The sequence below is a fragment of the Acipenser ruthenus genome, chromosome 8 (assembly GCF_902713425.1).
Source record: "Acipenser ruthenus chromosome 8, fAciRut3.2 maternal haplotype, whole genome shotgun sequence".
In the NCBI taxonomy this organism is placed as follows: domain Eukaryota; kingdom Metazoa; phylum Chordata; class Actinopteri; order Acipenseriformes; family Acipenseridae; genus Acipenser; species Acipenser ruthenus.
Window position 1 is genome coordinate 48,677,403 of NC_081196.1, and position 27,197 is coordinate 48,704,599.

At 36.7% G+C, this 27,197-nt stretch overlaps 2 protein-coding genes across 4 annotated transcripts; both read right to left on the reverse strand.

Annotated features, from left to right (window-relative positions):
* Window positions 1-8,079: 8,079 nt before the first annotated feature.
* Window positions 8,080-20,049, reverse strand: LOC117407286 (interleukin-10 receptor subunit beta-like). Of its 2 annotated transcripts, none has more exons than XM_034012111.3 (7): window positions 19,867-20,049; window positions 18,706-18,832; window positions 15,561-15,733; window positions 14,656-14,819; window positions 13,517-13,652; window positions 11,578-11,732; window positions 8,080-10,198 (listed from the first exon to the last, which is right to left on the reverse strand). In XM_034012111.3, the coding sequence occupies exons 1-7, from the start codon at window positions 19,916-19,918 to the stop codon at window positions 9,968-9,970; spliced, it is 1,038 nt and encodes a 345-aa protein (XP_033868002.3). In that variant the 5' UTR covers window positions 19,919-20,049; the 3' UTR covers window positions 8,080-9,967. The 2 variants fall into 2 exon arrangements, with proteins under 2 accessions (XP_033868002.3, XP_033868001.3); XM_034012110.3 differs by having other exon boundaries at window positions 13,511-13,652.
* A 254-nt stretch (window positions 20,050-20,303) lies between these two features.
* On the reverse strand, window positions 20,304-26,785 carry LOC117407285 (interferon alpha/beta receptor 2-like). Of its 2 annotated transcripts, none has more exons than XM_034012109.3 (7): window positions 26,484-26,785; window positions 25,963-26,046; window positions 25,637-25,809; window positions 24,830-24,984; window positions 24,310-24,463; window positions 23,046-23,161; window positions 20,304-22,008 (listed from the first exon to the last, which is right to left on the reverse strand). In XM_034012109.3, exons 2-7 carry the CDS (start codon window positions 25,977-25,979, stop codon window positions 21,367-21,369), a joined length of 1,257 nt encoding a protein of 418 aa, XP_033868000.1. In that variant the 5' UTR covers window positions 25,980-26,046; window positions 26,484-26,785; the 3' UTR covers window positions 20,304-21,366. The 2 variants fall into 2 exon arrangements, with proteins under 2 accessions (XP_033868000.1, XP_033867998.1); XM_034012107.2 differs by having other exon boundaries at window positions 25,914-26,046.
* Window positions 26,786-27,197: the final 412 nt, after the last annotated feature.

Here is a 27,197-nt window from a genome sequence, read left to right on the forward strand (position 1 = left end):
TCGACAGGGATATGCAACCCAGTGGAGCACAGAAAGTGGTTAAAGGCAAAGGCAAAGCAGCAGCTTACAGAATGTACCTTTGCACCAGATGTATTTTTCCAATAATCTATCATAAAGTAAATGTTCTGGAGTTCGCGCATCGACTTGTTTTCAGAGGCCATTGGATCGGCTATATTAACTTCCAGCATTCCTTTTTTGGATATGATATTGACTCTGGATGGGAGACCCAGGTCAGCTGTAAAATAACAAGACTTAAAAAAGGCACTAGATTCTAGCTAATAGTAAGACATGTCATTTTGAAAAACCAGCAAAGCAAACAATAAAACCAGGAACTTGGTTGGCATATCAACCATCTGATTTCAAGAACGTTCCTCGACTTGGTTAAAAACATGTCTCACCATCTTCCTCTGCACAGAACTCTATGTTGACCCGGGGGATGTTTCCCATCCACTTTTCGCTCTTAGGCGCAGACGGTACATTTTAGAATAGTTCATCTTCTCTGAACCTTTCATTTCATATTTATCACTACTGTAAAACAGAGGGGCATTATGTTATTGAAGAAAGTACAATTAAACATTCCCTGGAACTAGAAAATTAAGATGCACATCCCCTACATGCACAGAATTCTAGGAACTATCCATCTAGTTGGTGTCAGAGACTCGACGAAGAAGAAGCATAGCAATTTAGTGTACACACATCCCATTTCATAGAAATAACAATCAAAAAGTCATTGTCCTATAGTACTCCTCTCTCACACTTATGGAAACTGTGATGTTATTTTTTACAACAGTCTGGAATGCTGTGGGTAGATATTTTCTCCTCATCACTTTTCCCGGAGGTACAAGTATAATCCGTTTACACTAGCCACTTTTAAGTCAACTCCGAGGTGATTAGGTATTTTTTTTTGTAGTATAAACGCAGCTGTCGGAAACAAATCGTGACCATTTTGCTATTTGCTATTCAACTTTTTTTTTTTTTTTTTTAAGTACAAAACAGTATCAGTGTGCTCGGCAAGTTAACTAATAGCAGAGTAATTTATTCGGTTGCGTTTGCAGCATTCAAAATAAAATAAACAATCTTATGCATTACGTGTTTAATAATTGATTGTGTATATCACATATTTAAATGGTAATAGCTGATTTATTTTTTCTAATCTGTTTTTATGTACAATTAACATGTTTTGACTAGATGACAATAGGAAGAAAATAATGAGTTGTTGTAATCTGCAATAAATACACCTGATGCTTAATTTTTAAATAATGATTGTGTCATTATATACTTTGTATCCTGGCGCATACAGTGAAAGCTAAAAACAATTACATACATATATATATATATATATAATATATATATTATATATTATATATACACCACAGCACAGTTCAATTGCCATTATACACACAAACTAGATAGCGATGGCGCTTTAATATTGAGGAATTTTCAAACCAGTGTTGTCAGCTCTTTGGAACTAACAAAACAATAGCCTGATTTTAAGATTTCAAATAGAACTGCTATCTAGATGCTAGTTAGTAGTTTTGCAAATGTGATGTAATAAAAAACCACAATCAAAATCTACATGCCATGACCAGAGTGTGCTTTTTCTAAAACAGGATTTCCTGGTTACAAAAAATAATACAATATATTATATATTATTTAGTAAAAAAAAAAAAAAAAAAAAAAAACACCAAAATTGGGCCATAGGACAGGACAGTAAGTATAAGTAATATAGTTCAAATAAAAAAATATTAACCCTAAAATTCCCTTCCTATGTAGGGAATAGAAAAAAAAAGAAGAAAAACAAAAGAGAAGCTTGCAGTAAAAACCACAATGAATCAACATCGAGTCAGAGTTGAAAAAGCAGTGAAACCTGCTGAGAACCAAGTGGGCAGAGAGACGATGCATACTGTGGCTTTGGGGCATAACATTAAAGGGAATGTTTCCCTTAATGTTCAAGGATTTTCCATCCAGAAATGGACAAGGTAAACAAGACAGAATTGAACTAACTGGCCATTCTAATTTCAATGTTGACATTGAATATGGTTGATTCATTTTTGATTGGTCTGTGAATCAGACAGTGACTTTTGTTTGTAAAGGTATCCTCACCCAACCATTCTTTCAGCACTAGGGCACATGTGAGATCAGAGTACTCGAAATCCAGCACAAGGGACGATTAACTACTGTAAACTGACATGATCCACAAGGTGTAACTCTACCCTGTTTATACAGTAGAATGTCATAACTTGTAAAACATGTACTGTAACAAACAGGAAGGTGATCACTACAAAGTTTTCAATACAATGCTTTCTCATAACACCAAAATAGGATCCTAAATAGAACACAAAACATGTAGCTTTTTGTTTTTCATTTTGACTTTTAACGGTATCTGTTCAACTAGTATTTGTTTTTCCACCCCAAAATGGAACTTTATGTTATTAATGTTTTCTATCAGTGGCGGCTCGTCAGAAGACCTACTTGAAATTTTTTAAATAAAAAAGCTTTTTCATTTTTATGCAATATGCAACAATAAATACATAGCTTTAACATGTCCAATTCTCCACTCAGTGAGAGATGCACAGCACGTTCGGATGAGGCAGATGCGCTCTTGTCTCCTCTGCAGTTATGATTAGCACGTCTATTAGCCAATCATTTTCTTCCATTGCTTCAGCTGGCTTGCCTGGAACACCGAGTAAAGCCATTTAAAAAATAGCGAAGGGTGGCATGCCTCCCTCCCATTTGCCTGTTTAAGCCAATCAACAGAGGTGTGCCCACCCACATTGATGACCTCAGATGCCCATACTGACAAGTGAAAGGAATGAAGCTTTTAGAAGGACATAGCAAATGCATATAGAGTGTTTTTTTTTTCTTTAATTAAGAGCACTGTTTGTTTGTTTCTTTGAATTGTAATGCACCTTGCTTCAGAATTAAATTTTATTTATCATTATTTTGTTGGTCATTTATTTATTATATTTTTAAAATGTCTAACTATAGTATTTTCCTCAGTAAGACCTATCCTTAAATTTACAGTAACAGTAATCTGATTATGCACCTTGTTCTGTAAATAGTTTCTTACAGGTGAATGCTCATTACAATTCAATGGAGATCAGTACTTCACTAATATAGAAAGCTAATAAAGAACAGTGTTGCATGTCACTGTTTCTTGCTAGATCTTTTTGTTTTCCATTTTACAAACAAATGTACAAACTTGGCGTAGCAGAAATGTTTATGAATATGACTGACAGTGTACAGGCCAGAGGTTGTGTATATTACATTAAATATAGTCTGTAGTACAGGCATAGTCATATACATTCTACAAAACCACATCATCTATTATTATTATTATTATTATTATTTATTTCTTAGCAGACGCCCTTATCCAGGGCGACTTACAATCGTAAGCAAATACATTTCAAGTGTTACAATACAAGTAATACAATAAGAGCAAGAATACAATAACTTTTGTTCAAGCAAGGTACAAGTGTGACAAACCACAATTCAATAATACAGCAGGTAATAGTGATAGTTACATCAGGATATGATTAAATAGTGATAGTTACATCAGGATGTGATTAAATACAAAGTACTACAGGTTAAACACTTGGCAGATTACAGTATTCTGAAGTACAGGATTAAATGCAGTAAAATAGGGGGCAGATAAGAGCAAAATAAAGCACATTTACATGAAGGGTGATAGTGTCCCAGGATACAAACAGAGGAGTTCTACAGGTGCTCTTTGAAGAGGTGAGTCTTAAGGAGGCGCCGGAATGTGGTCAGGGACTGGGCAGTCCTGACATCTGTAGGAAGGTCATTCCACCACTGGGGAGCAAGGGTGGAGAAGGAACAGGCTCTGGAGGCAGGGGAGCGTAGCGGAGGTAGAGCTAGTCTTCTAGTGCAGGCAGAGCGGAGAGGTCGAGTGGGGGTGTAGGGAGAGATGTGTTCTGTACTGTAACTTCTATGTCGCATACTTTGCGAAACACACAGTAGTTTTTCCATACAGTAACATGTAACATGTTGCTAATATTTACAGTGCCACCTTGGAGTAAACCAACAGTATCTGGAAACTCCAAAGATAAGAATAATGTGTATTAATTAACATAACGAAATATGAATAAGAACATATAATCTTTCAAAACAACTGTCAAAAAGCATACTTTATGACTGGTAGAGTATGGGGAGCACATCATTGTATCAATCCAGTTAGTTCTGTACAGCTTCACACACCAACTAATACATACAAGGTATAGGCCTACAAAGTATCAATTATATTTTACTGGTATGTTCAAATAAATATGCCTTGGTTAATGTTTTTGTTGTTCCCTTTATCGTAGTTGACATATCATTGTTTAATGTAACCCATATTGTTACGCTATTGTTATGCCATGGAGTCTAATTCCATGGCATACTCACAAAACAAAATTGTAAATCCAGGAAACTCATGGCAATAAACCAGCAATACAGAACACAATTAGATCTTACCTGTGTATATATGTATCAATATAACCACCAACAAAGCAGGCGTCCGAATAACAAGTATCATAGCCCCATGCTTTAGAAGATCATTTCAAAATATCCAGCAATACAGCAAAGCTTCAAATCAGAGTACGCCAGGAAATACACAGGCTCAGGAAACAGGCCGACTGCAATTTAGGGACCGTCTACAAACGCACAAGTAAAAACGAATAAAGCAAACAAGCAAAACCAACTTTCATTGATTAAAAAAAAAACATTTCATTGCAAGTTAAATATTTTGGACTGTGTTTCCTTGTATTTTAGTTTTGCTTATAACATTTGTGGTCCAAATTTGTATTTATGTATTTAATATTTCTTCCTGCTGCAAACAGTCCCACACAAATCAAGAGAAAATAAAGCAAATCAACAAGCTGTGCGTGTAAGGGGCAGTGTTGTGTGATACACTGCCGTGCCGTTACGGAGTCGTATTCCTGTCGGTGTGATGAGATGAGGTGAAAAGCTGTAAAACCACGAATGCAGAAGAGACCGGTTCTTTTGCTTAGTGGTTAACATGCACACTTGCTGCGTGCCAGGTGACCTGGTTGGGGTCAATTGCTTTTTGGCAATTCCAATTCCATTTCCAATTCCTTTTTAAAATAAATTCCCCATTCTAACTCCAATTCCAATCCCTTTTACAACATAAGCTTTATTGAGCAAACACGTGTATACAACTTGTCAACAACACATGCAATTGCACAATTATAATACAAATGTATAAAATCAATTCAACTTGCTGTTACAAATTAAACATCTGTCAGTTTACACCTTTCTGGGCGGAAGATTTTCCCTGTGATTCTATAAAACCTCTCAACAGCTGTTGATGAAGCAGGTATCTCCAGGTACTTGCAGGCCAGCTTGGCAAAGGCAGGGTATCTGTGTCTGTTGTCCCTCCAGAAAGGGAATGCACCTGCAAAGCGACTGAAGCTCACAGAATTCATGAGCAGCAGGAAGTTAGTCCCAGTTTCAGCACCGACTCTTCCACTCACCACCCAAAGGTTAAAAAATACCTCTCAAGCAACTGTTGGCAGATTTTATATATATTGATCATTTTTGATAGTATGCTTCATGGTACTTTTACTACATTTAAATAAAGTAGATTGCACTTGCCTGTAATATCCTCTATGGTTGTAGCTTGGATGGAAATTCATTCTGAAGCCTTCAGGAATGAGGTTTACTTTTAAACAGTTCTTAATGAAATTAATATGGTTGGTAAATCTTGTCTTGTACCATGTTGATCTTGCAAGTTTGATATAAATTGGAGTTATTCTTGGGTTCAAAAAACTGGTAAATCTTGTTAGTTCTTGGAAGCACTGTGATGTTATTTTTCGTATGGAAGTCATAGTTCTTAAGTAGCAGTAAAAAGATATGTAAAGTTTGAGAACAAGGAAAACTGCTGTGTACCAAAATGATCAATAAGAAAAAAGAAAAAAAAGGACTTGTAGTCCGAAACGTCCTGATAATTGATTTGTAATCAATTATTCTACCTTTTTAAGTACCTGAAATATCCTTTTCTTTTTTCTTTTTTCTTATTGATCATTTTGGTACACAGCATTTTCCTTTTTCTCAAACTTTATATATATATATATATATATATATATATATATATATATATATATATATATATATATATATACTTTTCTAGAATTAGGTTCTGCATTATCAAATTTAAATTTCTAGCACCTTGTAGACAATACTATCATAGCATTAAAGGGTATGAATACTTTTGGAGTTTTGCAAAAAAAAATGCTGAAATAAATAATTGTCAATTTTTTTCCTCATCCACAAGCAAAATTTTTGCTACAAAAGATTTTTCCTAAAATGGAAAACAATTCCATCCAAGGTTTCTGTGGTCATAAATTATGAGACAGAAGGTAATTTATAAACTGTCACAGAAACCCGAGATGGAATTGTTTTACTGTAACTCACTGAAGAGGCCCATCTATTATTTTATATAATACATGGATACCCTTGTGCTGCCAATATTAAAGAAGACGAGGTTCAGCAGTACAGTTGTTTTTTGTTGTTTTTTAAATAGTTTTTCAGTACTGTACAGACATTCTATGTTGTTATCCATTTAGTTTCTCTGAGATACAAATGCACCAGCTTTACATTTTTTTTAATGTATTCTCATTTTGTTGATCATTCATGAACATTTCTGTACTGTGGGTGTTGTCGAGTGATTGAAAACTAGACATTTTGTGTTTGAATTGAAAGTGACGGTCTCGAGGAGTCGAATGGGTCAAAGTTCAAGTATATTTTCCTCTAGAGGAATTATGACTTTTTGACGTCACTACTGTGGTATTATTATCACTTTTTTTCAAATGGCTCAGGATTATTATTATTTATTTCTTAGCAGACGCCCTTATCCAGGGCGACTTACAATTGTTACAAGATATCACATTATTTTTACACACAATTACCCATTTATACAGTTGGGTTTTTTTTACTGGAGCAATCTAGGTAAAGTACCTTGCTCAAGGGTACAGCAGTAGTGTCCTCCACCGGGGATTGAACCCACAACCCTCCGGTCAAGAGTCCAGAGCCCTAACCACTACTCCACACTGATGCAAATATAGCCTTCATCCATGTATTTTATATCACAGCAGGCAATAGGAGTCATGGGTTCCTACACAAATAAAGCATACACTATGCACTTGAAAAATGCCATGAAAGATGAAGAGATTAAAGAAATAGTTATTTGCATAAATAGCTATTATATGTTTGGCAGCCACAAGGACATTTCATAATCTGAAATCACTGACAGAACAAACAGCTGCAAACCCACACCAAACAACGGTACCAAAACTGTAGATAGATTAAAGTAATCTACTTATGAAAAAAATTCCATATTATCTTCAAGTGCTAAGAAATCAAAGTTTTGTGTTCAGGCAGGGAAAGACAAAAGAACGTTTGTTAAAAAAAAGTGTCAATATGCATGAACCAGATACACAGTTTTGTTTTTGTTACTAAAATCAGTGTATTTTAAATGAAGTCCATTTCATGTTAATTAGCCTTCACATATTTACATAACTGGATTCAATCCTTTTTAAGCGCACAGTGAGCACTACTAACAAGACTGCACCCAGGGATGACTTGTATACTTACAGTAGTTGTCTACTGTAGTATTACAGAATTTTCGGGTTTTAGAGTTTACATTTCCATCTGCGTGAAACTGTGCTACAAAAGTAGGAGTCATCTTGGTCCAGTATTGCTGTAGGTTTTGGGCTCTTGCTGGTTACATCAACTCTCTACAATTCGATCTGCAAAGATAACAGATGAAAGACTGTCTACATGTTTAGCACGGGAATTTATTCATCCTTTGTATTTGACTCCTTCAAAGTCCCAATTGAAATTGATTTAAATTTGTTCTCCTACAGAAGGAAACAAACGGCTCTTCAAAATTCTTTCAAATGACTAAGTGGCAGATGGAAACTCTGTGCAAAGTAAACAGTGAGTCAGACTTACTGCAGAACTTGTATTCCCACCCCTGCAAACGTTTCGCAATTTCAAAATTTCCGTCCATTTAGATGAAGCAATACATAGTGTACCAAGTAGGGAAGCTTGTCAGTGAAATTAATATTTACTTTTTATTGCTAGTACAGTATACATAAAATAGAGACATACAGTATAATAAAACAGAATTAGCTTCATAAAGGACTATAAATAGAGCCCTGTGTTTTTCGCAAATCCGAAATAGCATGAAATTAAACGAAATGCAACATATAAAACAAATAAAACTAAATGAAAATATAAAACGAAAAACCATTATAAAGCAAACATAATGACATTTTTAAATTGGGAGGATATACAAAAAATACTTTAAATAAATACTTGCAATTGTAGTTGTCAAGACATGGTCTAAAGGGAAACGGAAGCTCTGACTAGCACTTGCGCAGATGCATCATTTGGAGCGAGTCATTTGATACCGTCGTTAAGCATTAGCTGTTTATTCCTTTTGGAGAAATATGACTTGTTTACTTATATTTTGTATTCATATGCTAATTCTTTGTTTTATTTCAAATGGTGCAAACTGCACTGGAGCAAATGCTGTTTTGGTTTTGCGTTGCTTAGTGTTTAAATACTGAGAAACCCCAAGCTTGTTTTGTATACTGGAGCCTTGCTTCAGTGCAATGGGATTGAAATACAATTCCTATAGTTTTTTAATGGGTAGATTGCTGTATGTGCAATTATTATGACAGCCTCCCAATAGTAGGGCACTGTAAATGTATATTTTCTCTTTTATCTTATTGTATTTTTATAGGGGGCATGAGCAGTATTTACGGTAAATAGGCAGTTAATTAAAAAGAGTGGGGAACTGTATGTTACAATTACTGCCGCTGATGAGAAATTATGGTAACTAAATTATTTTTCTGTGTGAGGTCTGTTTATGTGTAAGCAACAAATAAGAAAGACAAATAACAAACAAGAATGAACCCCACTGAGCTAGAGACCTTTTTGTAAGCCTAGCTTCATAGCTCCTCCTATTGAGAATACAGGTTTAAACTTGCACTTCCCTTATCTGTACATGTCTTTGCTGCCTCAGTGTTGTCAGTTTTCAGGCAAATAGCAGTTTTGGAAATTATCAGAAGCAGGACTTTTCAGTTTTGTTTTTGATGTTACAAATGCTCTGAATAGGGTCAATTTTGAGTATTTCGCCATTCTGCCTCAGCTGGGAATATAACAACTTGAGGATATGAAGAAACCTGTATAGACATTAAAAAAAAAAACATTTAAGAAACTCTTTGTAAGCTCTGAGACTTGCGCCTGCTTCCATGTTGCAGAATGTTCATTTTATTAGGTAAAACTGCTCTATCAAGTTCCTCTTTTTCTTTGAAAAAAAATGTGGCAAGATTCCATAGGATGTACATAAAAAACAAATGGTAGAATTACCTCAGTCATTTTTTTTGGCAACAGTACAGTATCAGCTGAAAGACTTTTAAAGATAAATAAAACAATTGTTACCAGTATAAAACTAGAAATAAACAACTTAACAGAGCAGTTTAATTATTGTTCTGTGTAATGTTTAGCCCATTCAGTTTGTGTTCAGTTTAAAAAAAAACATATTAAACTGAATTCAAGCATCACTGAGAAAATTGTACAGCAATTATACAAGTTGGCTGTGTGGTCATAACTGATATGGGACATGGAGACATTGGGAGGTGGTATGGTGCTGGCAGCACTGCCAGATATGAAAGTTTCCATGTCTGTAAAAAGCTATGTCATGCACCACATACAGATGAATTAGAAAATCTTTGGTATAAAATAATACTCTACAGACAAAGGAAGCTACAGTAGTCCGATCCCACTTCACTGGAGTAAAGAATCACTTGCCAATATGGTTGAATGGTAGACAGGTCTTTCGTACATATATCCATGAAAAAGACCACTAAAAAACACAATGGTATAACCAACTCAAGGTGATAAATATCAGGATAGAGCATTGGTAATCCAGACAAAAAGGCTAACTCAAATTCCCATAGTGTGGTATGTCCTTTCTCAATTCTGGATCGTCTTCCCCCTCCACTAGTGGCTGTTCTTCCAGGGTTTCCTTGCTGTCCTGCTCTGTCTTCATGGCCTCAATGGGAGATGCTGGCTGCTCCAATACAATGCTGATCTCATCGCAGATCTCATCCAGCTCTTTGTTGTTTTGTATGTCCAGGAATGCAAAGGAATTGGGAGTTATTGTCAGCAGCTGTCAAACAAACACAAGAAAAAGTGGTTCTCAAGATTCGGCCACAACATATTACAGTATCAAAGGAGTATATTCCACTTAAATCATATTGGATTTTCAGTGATATTTAAACTTTAAATTTCATATTCCATATTCCTATCTCAATTTTCTTTAATCTGTTATACAATTCAGAAATATTCAAGTCTCTACAGGAAACAGAATACAAATGATGGGACCCAGAAGACTTCCCCTCTACCTCTTTCCAAGCAAAAAAAGGAACTGCAGCCAAAATGAGAGAGCGAATTGACCAATTACAGAAAGAGGTGGGGTAGTTCAGGAGAATAGCTGTTAAATCATTTTCTGTGTTTTCCACTGAGTTCTACTAGACTCCAGGATGCTTTTTTTGTTTTGGTGTTTTTTTGGAAAGCGTTGGAAACTTTCTTAATAGATATTCAGGGGGGGGAAAATAGATATGCCACAGTTTCCAAACATTCCACAACTTTTTGAAAGGTATCCCAGGATACTATTCTATAAAAGATGCATTCAAAATTCTAAAGCATTCAAAATTCTAAAAGGTATTGACAATGTCGACCCAGGGAACTTTTTCGACCTGAAAAAAGAAACAAGCACCAGGGGTGACAAATGGAGATTAGATAAAGGGGCATTCAGAATAGAAAATAGGAGGCACTTTTTTACACATAGAATTGTAAAACCAACTCCCCAGTAATGTTGTTGAAGCTTACACCCTGGGATCCTTCAAGAAGCTGCTTGATGAGATTCTGGGATCAATAAGCTACTTACAACCAAACGAGCAAGATGGGCCGAATGGCCTCCTCTCATTTGTAAACTTTCTTATGTTCTTATGTTCTTATTCTTGATTCATTCAATCCGAGTACAGCATAATTAAAACAGATGCCACCCTGGACAGAAGTACTCCATTTGTTAGTTTGCATCAATCCTCAATCATTTTAAAAGAACATCTGACAGACTGTATTGTTGTAAAGAGTAAATTAAAGCTGTAAATTAAAGGTGAAAGAAGAGTAGTTCTTTTTAACTAAGTGCTAATACCTGTAATATATAACACAATTGTCTGAATCATGGGCTCCCATGACTGACTATTTAGTTTTGCAAACGCCATGTATTCTGTAATACAGGTGATTATGGTCAATGTCGGTATTATAGTTACCTTTAGATTTGCTTTAGTCAATTCTATTTAAACTTGTTGTGTAAGACTGTCTGTTACACAGTAGGCGACCACTTTCTGCCAGATCCCAGTATGGATGTCTGGGGCAGGTTTAAGAGGCTGTGTCATTGAGGACTAGCCACGTGTCCCTATGTATGTTTAACTGAACCTGTTGATGTTTTTTATAATCTTTGTAGGTATCCATGGACTGTCTTACCTCTTTGTAGTGCTCTGGGAGCTTGCAGGAAGGAAAGAAAAAGTGCACTGTTTTGTAAGTATAGAATCCAACAAAGAAGAGGAAAAGTATGACAGCAGCAACTGCTACCAAACTGCAAATCAGGATGACAGCAATCATCCATCCAGGAGTCTTACCTGGAACAGCAAGGTGAAATCACATACATTAATATATGAATTCTATAAAGACCTTTAGACAATTTAACAACCGTGCATACAAAACAAGACATATTATATTGAGGGCTTCTGTTTTTTGGTTTTTAATAATTTCATTTTTCAGTGCTTATTGGTTACTTTCCACAATGCTTGGGCATTTTTTTCTTTCAAAATATGTATAGTAGTAACTTGACAGTACTTGCACACTTAAGTTGTACCTGCTTTCCTTTGCTGTCTTCCCCAACTATATCCTGATGGTAACAGGCACATTCTTCTGGGGTTTTTGCATATAGCCATTTTTTTACATTTCACCACAATTTGTAATTGTTTTAAATCCTCTGTATCTTAACTGTAATACAGATTTAAATGCCACGAGCAAGCATTCCTAATTGTAATCTTGTTTAAAATCTCACAAGCGGAGTCTCCGATAGAAATGTAGGAATGTGCTGTCACTCAGTAGTTGGGGTGGGTTTAAAGTATTCAGAGCGAATCAATGATAGATACAAGTCAGGAAGGATGGACATTGCCCAACTGCACTGGGAAAGGTTGTTTTTTTAATGGGAAAAGAGTGGTTAATGTGAATTGAGAAACCATTTCCACCATTTCCCAGTTTATTAGCTATACACCAATTTCATATTATTTTGTATCAGGGGCATTTTATGTTTTTTTATCAGTTAAAATCGAAAATCAGAAGCCCTAATTATATTGAAAAATCAGCTAGAAAAGTAATGTAAAAACCTTTTACAATAACAGTAATCAAATGTTTTTTTTTTTTGTTTTAAAAAGGATGAAACAGTCAGATATGTGCACTGATGGGCCCAATTGTTAAAAAGAGGAACAGGTGAGAGCAGGTACACAGTTCTATAAATGTTAAAGAAGAGATGAGACAATGACAAGGTACATTGTTTTGTGAAAACACAGTCCTGGACAAAAGAAACAATTATAATGTTCCTGTATAATGGGGTAATAACGTTTTTCAAAACATTTTGTTATGTCTCATTGTTATTACCATAGCGGTACATTTAGTCCAGTCTTTATTTTCACTTTGATGTCCATTTAGTCTGCCACCACACTGTACAGCTATGGGCAAAAGCTTTGCATCACCTAGAATTTTAGGATTGAGACATCATTAAAAAAACAAAAACTATATGAACATAATTTACATCTTTTATTTAACATCAGTCTACCGGAAGCCTTAATAGTAGTACAGTACTTTTAATTTGTGTCAGTATATGGAAAACTGCAAAGTGGTATGTAAGACAATATGTTAACATAACATTATTCAGCCAGTTTCATTTGACTTTATTAAACAAAATTAGTTCATTCTATAGGGTGATGCAAAACCTTTGGCCATAGCTGTAGATTGACTTCCTGTCCAGCAGATGTCAGAACCCTGACTTCTATGTACAACAAAGTGAGTGGTAAGTTTCAGGTGGGATCCCAATACCTACTGCACAGGGAGTGAAACTTTATACTGATTCGCCAGAGACAAAAAGAAAAGTGTGGGAAGCAATTTACAAACAATAATAGACTGGCAAGATATGTATTATGCTAATGAAAAGAAAGAAAAAAAAAAAAATATATATATATATATATATATATATATATATATATATATATTAAGCCCTGATTACTACCACTTAAAAATTCAAATGTTAAAAAGACACACACACACACACACAAAAACAGTGTGTAAATCTTAATGAAAATCTGCAGTGCAATATAGAAGTTCAGAAGTTTAAAATAAAATGAAATGTTACCCTCACTGGTACTCTCGCAGACTGGTCTACTGGTCTCCGCAGTGTTGAATGAAACAGATATCTGAACCTGAACACAGTATGTACTCCAGGGTTCCAGGTTTTCCAGGACTAAGAATGTTTGCTCACTTCTAATGGTCTTGACCTGAATTAAATAGAATATTCAGTAATAATTCTGCATGTTCGAATCACAAATGGAAATACAGCCACATATCAACCTGAGAGATTGAAGGTTTTTTCCCAGTTTCAGAAAGCTGAAATCGGGATTGATTCAGCTTGGGATTGTTGACATACTGTCTCAAATCGTGATGACAAATTACAGTATCACATATACACAGCACAAATCATATACAGTATATGCAAAAAAAGACACCTACAGCAGGCAGTTCTCAGAAATCCTGCTACGATGTCAACACAAAATGTGCTGCCTGTAAGTGTAAAAAGTAATGAAAAAGAATGGACTGGACGGGCTAGCACTGCGTCTAAAATACAGAGTAACTATGAGGGACACAAACATAGAGAACATTTTTTAATTAAAAAAAAAAAAAGATTTATTGTAGGAAATCCGTGTGCTGACTGACACACTCACGGGTGCTTTTTACTGCATATAATTTGTTATATTCTAATATTTTTCCCAAAAATGCCATTTGTTGTTTTCTTTAAAAGAATAGATATATAGAAATGTTTTTATATATATATAGAAAATTGAAAGGTCAACATATTACTTTTTTGTCTATATGCCATACAAGGCAAAAACGTGTATTCTTTTTTGCCAATTATTTGTGTTTGTGTGTATCGAAAAATAAATGAGGTACGTCTTTCCAAAAGTGCACAAAACCATTCAATGTACAGTCATATTTTTCAGACCAAAAATACTGGTTAAGAACACGTATTTTAATATGTATTGGTCACTGAATCATGACCTTTGAACACATTAAATGACCCAATCGTAATACATTTTTGGTAATTTACTTTACACTTTTTAAATAATGAATGGTGAGAAAATGGAAAACAAAATCCATCTGTTAATTATTTTTAAAGCCTTTCCTTAGTCCTACCTTAAAACACTCCTTAAAGTTTTATGGAACATGTCCAATATCTCAAAGAGGAAATGAAGGAATAAAAAATATGATGGGAAGGAAGCTCACCTCCTCCCTTGACGTGTTTTTCCAGTAACTAACCAAATATGAAACGTGAACAAAAGTGTTACGTAAAGTCATGTCTTTCATTTTCATCGGCGGATCTGAAATGTTGATATCCAGAAACCCAGATCTGGATTTTAACTTCACATCCGAGGGAGGCCCGATACGTGCTACAGAGGAAAAGAAACACAAATAACCAATCATGTAATAGTAACATTATTTAGTATCATGTACAAGTTTATTTGTCAAGTTTGGTGATGAGAGTCTTTGCAATTGCGGCCAGAGGGCCTCAGCTAGCTCAGTTTAGACCTCTGGGCTGCCGTGTATAAAGCAGCGGAACTGCTGGTTGCTACATAATAGATCACTTTGTGATTGTGGGTTTGGAATGTGAACAACGGTTAAACAGACACAAGCCCGAGACCAACATATATTCTACATTGGCAACAAAAGCAGTCAAAAGATGCAAATACGATTTGTCACTACCAGAGAGGTTTAGGTGAAACGTGTGATCTACAGTCAGAGCTGGATGAGAATGAAAACATGATTAATTTTAGCACAGGGGTTGGATAAAAAAAAATAGAAGCAGTTGCTGATTCATCAGGTAGGACTGCACTGACCGTGTTTAAATCATTCAAAAGGGGTACAGGACTACTGTAATTTATTCAAGGAAACTGTCGTCAATGTGAAACCTTTTAGATTAGTAAAATATTGTAATGTAGTAGAGTGTGCACCTGCCGAGCGAGTCGTGGCAATCCTTGTTTTGCAAAAGGGAGCTTTTTTAATATTACAGAAAATACGTGCATTTGCTAAACAAACTAATCTGTCATGTAAGTGGCAGGCAATATCACAAAATTAGGCTGCACTTGTATTCTTTACTTCATTCTAAATGATAAAATGGTAAATGAACATACTGTCTTGGTCTGGTGTAAAAGTCTTCACATAAACCCACTGGGATGCATTGCCCTGCTGAACAGACTTCACACGGAAGTGGAATATGCCAAAAGCAGAGATGTTTCCAGTGAAATCACATTTTGTGTCTCTGATATTTTGACACACTTCGATGTAATGGTTTTCATTGTATGCTCTGTTAAATAAAACACAAACAGTAATTATCATCACATTCTCTTGACATATATACAGTGCCTATAGGAAGTATTCACCCCTTGGATGTTTTCACAGTTTGTTGTGTTACAACCTGAAATCTTGATGCATTTAAATAGGCTTTTTTTTCCTTTGATTTACACAACCTACTCAACACTTTCAATGTGTGAAAAAATGGGGGGGTGAAAAAACAAATCAATTAAAAATAAAAACCTGAAAAGTCTTCATTAGATAAGTATTCACCCCCTTTGCTATGACACTCCTAAATAAGCTCAGGTGCAACCAATTACCTTCACAATTCACACAGTAAGTTAAATGGAGTCCATCTGTGTGCAATTAAAGTGGTTCGCATGATTTCAGATTAAATACACCTGTCTCTATAAGGTTCCACATTTGGGTAGTGCATTCAAAGTAAAGATACTACCATGAAGACCAAAACAACTCCAGGATAAAGTTGTGGAAAGGCACAGATCAAGTCGACCATTAAGAAGTGGAAGGTATACGGCACCACCTAGAATCTGGTTAAAGCAGGCCGTCCTCCCAAACTGAGCAGCCGGGTAAGAAGGGCATTGGTCAGAGAAGCCAGCAAGAGGCCAATGACAACTCTGAAAGACCTACAACATTCCATGGCTGAGATGGAAGAAACTGTCCATATGTCAACAATTGCTCAGGTACTCCACAAAGCTGGCATGTATGGAAGACTGGCAAGAAGGAAGCCATTTCTGAAAAAAGCCCATGTAAAATTCCTCTTGGAATTTGCAAAAAGGCATGTGGGAGACTCTGAAAAGATGTGGCAAAAGATTCTGTTGTCTGATGAAACAAAAATGATTTGGCCTAAATGCAAAGCATTATGTCTGGTGCAAACCCAACACAGCACATCACCCAGGTAACACCATCCCTACTGTGAAGCATGGTGGTGGCAGCATCATGCTATGGGGATGCTTTTCATCGGCAGGGACTGGGAAGCTTGTCAGGGTAGCGGGCAAAATGGATGGAGCTAAATACAGGCAAGTCCTTGAGGAAAACCTGCTTCAGTCTGCAAAAGACCTAAGACTGGGACGGAGATTCACCTTTCAGCAGGCCAATGACCCCAAGCACACAGCCAAAGCAACACTGGAGTGGCTTAAAAACAGGAAAGTAAATGTCCTAGAGTGGCCCAGTCAAAGCCCAGACTTGAATCCGATTGAGAATCTGTGGCAAGACTTGAAGATTGCTGTCCACCAACGATCCCCATCCAACTTGACAGAGCTTGAACAATTTTGCCAAGAAGAATGGGCGAATATTGCACGATCCAGATGTGCAAACCTGGTAGAGACTTACCCCAAAAGACTCACAGCTGTAATTGCTGCCAAAGGTGGTTCTACCAAGTATTTACTCAGGGGGGTGAATACGTATCTAACCAAGACATTTCAGTTTTTTTATATTTTTCATTAACTGTTTTACAATAAAAATTATCTTGCCTCTTCAAAGTGTTGAGTAGGTTGTGTAAATCAAAAGGAAACTAAATCCCATTTAAATGCATCAAGATTTCAGGTTGTAACACAACAAACTGTGAAAATGTCCAAGAGGGGTGAATACTTACTATAGGCACTGTACCAGTTAATTGTAACATAGAGTACTTAAAACCTAAACTTAACCAATCCTAGGATTAAATTAAAATGATGGTGATCCTATTCCTATAGCATCTTTTAAAAAGTACCATATAACAAAAACTATAATAACTGTGTGAAATTATTTAATGCTACCAATAAATAAAATGCCAAAACCATCAGTTATCATATCACAACTGTTGTTTGTTATAAGTATATTAGCAACATAATATTAACTTAATTCAGGGGATTGAATAGTCCCATTTCAAACATTCCAGATACAAAAATGGCCACATTTTGCATTAACCTGGTTACAAATGATTTCAGAATACAAATACCTTTAAAATATTACCAATTTGTGGTCTAGATTTTACCTACCGGTACTTATGAAATACAATTAGATATTCTTAATGTCGGTATCAGACCTGAAGCTTCATAGAATAAACATGCATTCATAACTTCAAATCTAGTCTGCACCAAGTTCCTATTTCTTTGTACAGAGGAAGCTGCATCTTCTTCACTGATTGTGAAGGTATTATTCACTAGTTCTCTTTAATTATCTTTCATAATATTAAGAAGAAATTCTCAGAAATTTATAGAGGAAATGGAGGATGAGTCACTAACTCTCTCTCTCTCTCTCTCTATATATATATATATATATATATATATATATATATATATATATGCTTTAATTTGAGTCAAATTATTACTATTAATTGTCAACTGGTCTGCATTTTACTTTTCAGACTTTTTTTTTTTTTTTTTTATATAATTTAGTCGTCGCCAATTATTTTTACCCCGGTTTTCACACCAATTTAGCATGCCCAATTATTATCTGTATCCCCGGCTCTCCGCTCGCAACCCCCCCGCCGACTCAGGAAACGGAGGCTGAAACACGCGTCCTCCGAAACGTGCTCCTTCCAAGCCGTCATTTTTCGCACTGCAGATCCACAGCAATGCTACCAGACCTATAGTGCCGGAGGACAACACAGATCTGGCGGCTCCGCTGCAGAGCCACAGGCGCCCTATAAGCCACAGGGGTCGCTGATGCGCGGTGAGCCGTGGATTCCCCTGCCGACCTAAGCCCTCCCTACCCGGAAAGCGCTCAGCCAATTGTGCGCCGCCCCCTAGGAACTCTCGGTCACGGTCAGCTGTGACATAGCCTGGATTCGAACCTGCGATCTCCAGGCTATAGGGCACATCCTGCGAGGAGCGCCTTTACTGGATGCGCCACTCGGGAGCCCCTACTTTTCAGACATTTTAATATGTTATATAGTTACCACCACTGGCATAACTGTACAGTCGTTTTTGGATTATTTTTAAGCGATCCTATAGTCTTGGATTATCTTACACAAGTGTACTGTACCTTGCAAACTCTGCTGTGTAGGTGATATTGTCTTCAGAGGTGACAGGATCCCACTGAAGAACGGCACCCAAGTTCACTGAAGAAACTGTTACATGTTTTGGTTCCGGCACAGTTCCAAGCACTAAGCCTGCAAAATCCGAGAAACAGCGTGGCATGAGCATGTAGAGAGTTTATATACAGTGGAGGGGGGGTTCAGCTTCTTCAGTGAAATTGAGGTCTGTTTAGTAAGGGAGTGGAATGAATGAATGCCTTCCTTAACATAGAGTACATTACATCATTTCATTAAATAAGCCAGTACTGTATTTTGAAAATTCACAGCAAAATAGCTAATGAATATATTGTCCAGTGGTTAAAGAAAAGGGCATGTAACCAGGAAGTCCCCGGTTCAAATCCCACCTCAGCCACTGACTCATTGTGTGACCCTGAGCAAGTCACTTAACCTCCTTGTGCTAGTCTTTTGGGTGCGAGGTAGTTGTAAGTGACTCTGCAGCTGATGCATAGTTCACACACCCTAGTCTCTGTAAGTCGCCTTGGATAAAGGTGTCCGCTAAATAAACAAATAATAATAATAATAATAAATGTATCAGTAAAACAAAAAACTACAGTATGCTAACATGACCTAAAACTAGGTGTTACTGAAATAAAAATAAAGTGTATTTAAATATACCCATTATTATTCATATTTTTCCAAAAAGTATAGATGAATGGGTTGTACAGTACCCACCTGTTATTAAGTAATATATTGGAATGATTATAATGAAATGTGTAAACCTGTCCATATGAACAGATGATTGTTGCTTTTCATACGCTGATATATGTATTAATATACTTTAACATATTGACATACAACATATTGTTTCGTACACATGGGACATTACATCTGTGCCCGTCATAGACCTGTACAGTAATATACCTTGTTCCATAATGTTATACAATACCAGACCATACAACAAAACACAACGTACGTGGATAGATAGATAGATAGATAGATAGATAGATAGATAGATATCTAAGTACGTTAGTTATTTATACAACTGTATAAAATACAATAGGCCTAATCATAGTACTTTAAATATTCATTAATGGAATTTATTACGAAACAACAACACTTCGATTGCTAACTGTGGTGTAAACAAAAACGTAATGAATGCAAGTACCGACCTGGGAATATAATGATGCTTGTCAAAAGGCAGCTTAAGAAGTCTGTATCCATGTTATTTGATTCTGTTGCTGTACGTGAGTTTATCTGTGGTTACGTAGCTGCTAAATAATGTTGAAATCCTTGTACTGTCCTTTTACCCGAACGTACTCCTTTGACAGTGGGCGGAGCTTTCTGGGAAAACGAAACTCAACCACTTACCAAGTAACTGCAAACTTCATATTTTGTACGCAGGTCAAAACCTTGAGGTAACGCAAGTGTTTGTTAATCATTAAAAGAAAAACGACATATAAACATAAAGTGAACGAGATTCCTGCAATGACTGAACAAACAACACATAGAATGTATCAAGTGAAACAAATCTGAAACTGTACGAATAGAAACTAAACGAATGTTTAATGCGGTTATGTATTTTGAAAACGTAAGATGGCAGCAAGAATACTGCTGGGCTACAGCGGAGTCCAGATACATTTACACCGCCTACATTCATGATCGGTTTGTCTTCTGTTGTGTTGGTTCGGAAACTGTTTATACAGCCATAGATGACTGCTGTAATACGAAAAAGTCCCAACTTTAAGCTTTAAAATTTAGTATTTTTCAATTGGGACACAACTGCCAGTTTGCCAGCAGATAGTAAAGCAAATAACCGATTTTAGTCCGTAGGCAGCACAATTTATCACTCAATTTAAATATTACTTTCTTTTATTATTATTTATTTACCCATACAGTTGTATGCAAAAATACATATCAAGAATACAATTAAACCTCAGCAATGTTCCTGACCAACAACATAAGCACATTGTGCAGTCTATTTCCGTCTATTTGCAGCCTATCTCGTGAAGTAATCCACAAAAGAAGCTGTCCCCAGTTCAAGCACTTTGGTGGCATCAGTCTTGACCAGCATTAATTGTAGTTCATAATGGCGATTGCTGGAAACAATCTCAACTGGCACACCAACATATAAATTGTTTAAACTATAGCTCCAAACATTCAATACTGGGGCCATGCAGAACATAGAGATACAGTATTCCCAAATCTGCAGAGCCACACGGAAGGAGTCATATCTCCAGCGATCTCCAGTGACTAGCTGGGCTGACAGGATGTTGGGACTTGTCTGTCTGCTCAGAAGGTGGAGGCCAGCTCTTTTGATATGTTGGTCTCTTAAAAACCTTTTTTTTGATTACTGTCCGTTTCCTAGAACTGAAAAGGAGCTCCTGAACTCAGGTAAAAGCCCCTTAACAACAATTTTCTTTTTGAAGCTGCTCACTCTTTAACCTGGTTACCAGTATTTGATCTTCATTCACAGAGCTTCTTCTGACCTTCCCAACATATCCTTAAAAGGTAGTAAGTCTAAAATACAGATATTTAGACTGAAGATCTGTACTGTGTTATCATCCGTTTACAAACTATTACCACTCTCGAAACCTTTGTCATTCATCAAAACATGGCAAACGCTCAGACTTGAAATATAGTAGGTGGTCTGAATTTTTTCTTGTTAAGGATTAACGCTTCATGTACCCAGAAAACTCAGAGTCATCCTCCTCCTCCGAATCCGAACACAATCTCTGCTCCTTTTCGTCTTTAATTTCTGTATTAAGAAGGTATAATAATGGAGACTGTTGCAGTTTTTCTGGAAGGCGTTTGCTATCCTCCGGTTGCTTCTCTACTTCCATCTCAACTGAAGGGATCTCTAAGATTTCTTCATCAGTAGTCCCGAACGTCACTGAAAACAAATTGACATCTTGGCAGCTTTCCTCCTCTACAGAGTCTCTCCTCTCAAGTAAGGGCTCAAGTGGCTCCAGGTCTGGCTGCTCCACTGGAGGCCCTGCTGTCTTCCCACACACAACCAGACACAATGCCTGTGCTGGATCACTTGGATCAAGGGCTTGCCCATTCTCCACAGGAATCACTTGATTGTCAATAGGTTCGCTATTGCAACTTCTTTGGCCTGGAATCCACTTTTCGTACAAATATGCCTCCTCACTGTCAGTCTCCTCGCTCTCACTGGAGTCTTTGCACATTTTACCTCTGCTTTTCTCCCTGCCATCTCGTTTAGAGAGAACAGTGACATGGTCCACAGGGCATCTCTCTAGAACTAAACACTTCTGTAGGTTGCAGGCTCTGCTAGCAGAAGTAAAAGAAGCCTGCAGAGAAATAGATTTTCTGTGTCAGTTACTGGATAGAGGTGTAACGAAATATCACATTAGAAAGCTAACTACTTAGTATGTCTTGTAATACAAAAACATGTTAAACAAGGAGCAACAAAAATACATGAGCAATAAATAATCTAAATCATCCAATAACCACATCACCAACTTCATGTAATTTCAACAGATCATTTGGGGATGGATCTCAATATATAACTTCTAGAATTAGGGCTGGAACTTTCTAGTGTTTATTTTTGGGGTCCATGTAGAAAATTCGTAGTATCAGGAAATCCATCTAATCCGAGTTTGTTTTAACGAGAGTTGACTGTATAGTACAATGGAAACCCTCTTTTACCACCACCACAGGGACAGAGTAAAGCGATCTTAATAGAGAGCTGGCCCTAATTGAGGATGATTTTCAGATTATCTCCCTATTGAGTAGATCTGACAGAGATTACATCCAATAATCAGGATGCTCCATTAGGGGACACTACCACACGGTCGATGTCAGTTTTAAAAAATTGAAAAGGAAGTCAGACATACGGTACATGGATCGGTACATACGGTTAATGCTCTCTAATCAGGGTTAAATGGTGAACTGGTCCTTATAAGGAAATTATCACAAATAGGGATTATAATATTTTAATATACAGCATATGGAGATGCACAGATGTTAGCATAGCATAATGTAGGAAATTATTTTCTAACTATTACCAATACTCATTCGCCAATTTTACCAATGTATGGATCTCTGTTCCCTTATGAAAGTTTACCATGGTATTTTTTCATGGTATTTTACCGTTTTTCCCATGGTTATACGATGCATTTAACATAGTTTACCATTTTACCATGTTTATTAATATCCTTTACCATACCTCCCTATTCTTTACAATGCTTACCAATGCTTTACCATGCTTTCACTGTGCTTCATTACACTTTGCTATACTTTTACTATGGTAAACTTTTACAAGGGTTGTTCTTGCTTTTTTGATTACAGAAACCAAGTAAATATGCCACGCTGGGTGCTTTCTTACCAGTACTTTAGGGAAGGGTATCTTAAGTGGGCATAGGAAGCCACTATAGAACAAGGCAGCCACTAGCACTCCACACAGCAGCAAAATGATACACAATGGAACCACCTGAAAAGCAACTGGGAAAACAAGCAAGGACATTTAATGGATTGTAGCTAACAAAATAATTCCATAAATTGTACCTGCTGTACACTTCCATGTCTTATACTGGTCTCATTTGTGCAGTTCCGATGGTACAGTACACACCATTTGTATTTTAAAACATGATATATGTTATCGCACTCGGTTAAAGAATAAATCTTGGTGTGTCAGCCATGCTTTCAGATAGTGTAGCACGTGCTTGGTCATTTCACCTGGAGTGTGAAACTGTCCCCACTCCTTAAATGGCTTCTTTGCTGTCGTTTTCCAACCAGCTGCTTCCTCTATTGACTGAAATGCTTTCGTCCAGTAAAATGCTTTGACCCAGAATACACTATTGAGGTGAAATGACCCAGGAAGTACATGAGATACTGTCAAGGGAGTGCACAGGGGGAGGGGGAGGGGGGGGGGGGGGGGGGGCAAGCAGGGGCACTGGCCCCTCCAATAATCATCTCCAAAATATTGATTTCTGCTTATCAATATATTCAATATATTACGTTTGCACTTTCTGTCACTGACACTCACAAACTAAATGTATTTCCTCATAATGTTCAGTTATGGACACGCGTGTACTCGGTTTGCACATGTTCCCCCATAAGGTGCAGTTAAGGACTGGCGTGTGTGTCCCCTTAATGTTTGAGTCCAGCTGCAGTAGTACACTTAGTGGAAAAACCTCACATTTTTTAAATTATGTTATTTTATGCTAAAGTGAAAACCTGAAAACTGTTAATATACTAAAGGGAAAGCACTTGTGAAGCTGAATCAAGAATTTCAATGCAGAGTTCCTGAAATGCAATATGATTTGTTTGTACACCACACTGAGCCTATTTTAACACTCAGGAACCTGACAATGCAATGTCTTTGCCAGAACGATGAAGGTCTGTAAAGAACACGACCTGGGACTTGTGTATCCTGATGTATTCCACCTACTGGTGCTTTTGGTCACGCTACCTGTTGCAGTTGCAACTGCAGAAAGATGTTTCAGTGTTAAAAAGCTCCACCGCGTATGGACTTTCATTGAAATGGAAAGTGTAATGCTATTTATTTATATAACCATATCTACACACACACACACATTATATGTACAGTTTATAGACCATTCCAACATTTCTACTTAACTGCAATGTACCTTTGCTGACAGGCTGAGGACTAGTGAATGCACATTGTGGCTCAGAGGGCTTTGAGTTCATATTCATTCCAATGCGGTACATCCACACTGTTACACAGTACTCTGTGCCAGGCTCCAACTTCTCAAGAACAAACTCTGGTTTACTGGCGGAAATCTGAAAAAAGAAAAAGAAGAAAGGGAAGTATTGCATAATGCTTCGTTTGCATTATGTCTTTCAGTTATTTATTGTTTCCAATTTAGTAATTCCTACATCTTTTCCCTGTGTTTCATATTTGTTGGCAATCAGGTAGAAATTGGGACTGTAACTATTTCCCTGCTGATTAACACTGAACTGAAAAGAATGCTTAAGCAATTAACTCTATTAGCTCTTCATAAAAAAGTGACAGTCAAAGGTATACTGCAGAAAAACTCAATTTCTCAGGGAGCCAATATTATAGTCAGTGCATGCAGCACACAAGACCAGGTTAAAAAAAGCCTGTGCACAGACTCATTTATATCTGCAGTGGAATTTCACACTTACCTCTCTCTCGCCATTGTTTTTCATAATAATGGTATAGTCAAACTCATGGTAAATGTCCAGCAGAGGTTTTGGGCCTTTTCCTATGGGAGGTTTGAGCTTCAGCAAAAGACAATCTCCACATCCAGTGACAGACACGTCAGGTGGACCCAGGATTGCTAGACAGAATGATGGGTTTGAAAACTTTGAATAAATTCGGTCCAGAAAAATGTGATAATGACATTGAAGATTTTGTTTCTAGAGATTCGACATTGTCATACAATAGCAGTCATTACTGAAACAGCTCTGAGAGCTGATTTGATCAAACAATAAAATATGCCAGGGTAAACCACAGCTGGATTTTCTTTGGGGACATTTCACAGTACTAGGGAATCCCTCTGAATTGCATCAACCATTTATTGTGGTGTAATCCTGGGATAACCATGGATAGGTGGTTGCTGCAATATAGTGATTCTTTAGTGCTATGAAATACTAGAATAAGATGTACCGAAAAACATGAAGTCAACATTTCAAATCCTCTTAATCATACAGAAACCGAAATGGCACATGACCACAGCGAGGTGTTTTCATAACATAAAATATGAAAAATATGAAGTTATCATCTCAAATGGTTCATGAGATAAAAGCTATTGAAGTAGCTCTGGAATTCCAAACATTTAAACTCTCCTTATGGACACATGTAGGCATAATTATGGGGGTCTCCATTGTATCCCCATTGCCAGGGATATGCCTCACCTCTGGAGGTAATAATCCTGAGTTAAAAGTCGGTGACAGCATTAAAAAATAAATACAAATAAAGAAAGTTCTTACTGTCTGAAAGAGGCATGAAGTTGGCGGATGAAATCCAGTTGGATTGACTTGCTCCATTAAAGGCTTGAACCCGAGCCCTATAGTGAGAAAGCCAAACCTTAAACTCTTCTGTCACCTCACACTCTCCAGAGCTGGATACATTCGTGCATGTTGTCACTGAGGACCAAGATTCACTGGAAGTACAAGGAATTATCTTGGTTTATTTAGTGATGCATTTATTTTACAATAGTACTGTATCTGCAAAAAAATACGTCTCAACAATCTGATGTTAGCATACCATTCAGAACATTTATACTCTACTCTGTATTGTGTCCCCACAGGAGTACCTGCTCCAGGTTGCCATCTCAGGAAATGCTGAAAGTTTTGAGAGTCAATGGTCACATCGACAGGATCTGGAGACACACAGAGAGCTGTTGGGGGGAGGAAAAAAAAATAGGTCATGATATTTTGAGCACAAAATGAAAGCATCCCCATCATAATGTAAGTGGAATGGCATCTCTGATTGAAAGGTTTGTAAACATTAAATAAATTGGGTATCTGAACAATTTGATTAGTTTTGGACACCTATAATGGAACTTTATTGTGAGGTTCATAGAATATAGCTGTGTACCAAATTTAAAGACAAAAACCCAACGAGTACTGTCTTTGTACAGCATAAACTTAAAAACTAGTGTTAATTCAGTAGGCCAGACACAGGCCAGATTAAAAAAAATAAACCTAAAACAAAATCTCCTTAATGAACATATAAAAGTAGCCCATTTTCCTAAACCATTATTATCTGTATATTATCTGTCATGCAAAAAGAAATATATAACATAACCCAGTATTTATCTTAAATATTACTTACCATGAGGGGCCAGTTGTAGAAAATACAGGATTTGGATGAAATATGCCATTGTTTCAACAGCTGAATGTGAAATGAGATTTTAGCTGCTGTTGCTTTATTTATAGCACGTTGGAAACTGGTTAAGTTTCACTTTCCCTGCAAGTCCCTCCCACAGACAGAGAGACAGAAATATTGTACTAAACAGCCTGTATTACAGCAGGAGATGGATCATGCAGAAAAAAGGAATGTACTGAAAAGAAATAACATACAATTGCTACAAACACCTTAAAAAGCTGGTTCTGGAAAGCACCTTCCTTGCTCTCAGGTAATTGCCGTGTTCCTAATGTTTTGTTTGTTTTTTCTGTGTGTGGCAGATTGTTAATCATTAAGAAACATATACAGTACTTCATTAATTTATTTAATTAAAAATGACAAATAAAAGTTTACCAATATTCATTGTATGTTAACTTATTAAGCTTAAAACATAACAGAACTCAGGATGAGGCTTAGTGACACTCACAGTAAGATAGTTATTTATTTTACTTTTTCTATCCAGTTGTACCTAAGAAATAAACACGGTAAATGATTGGTGTTATTAATAGACATTGAGGAAAGCAATTGCATACTAACCACACTTTAATTTTTCTCTGTATGTTTTCAATATAGAAAACTTGCCTTTGAAATGGATTCAAAGCATTTCTCATATACATTTTTCTGAAATAGTCCTCTCAAGAG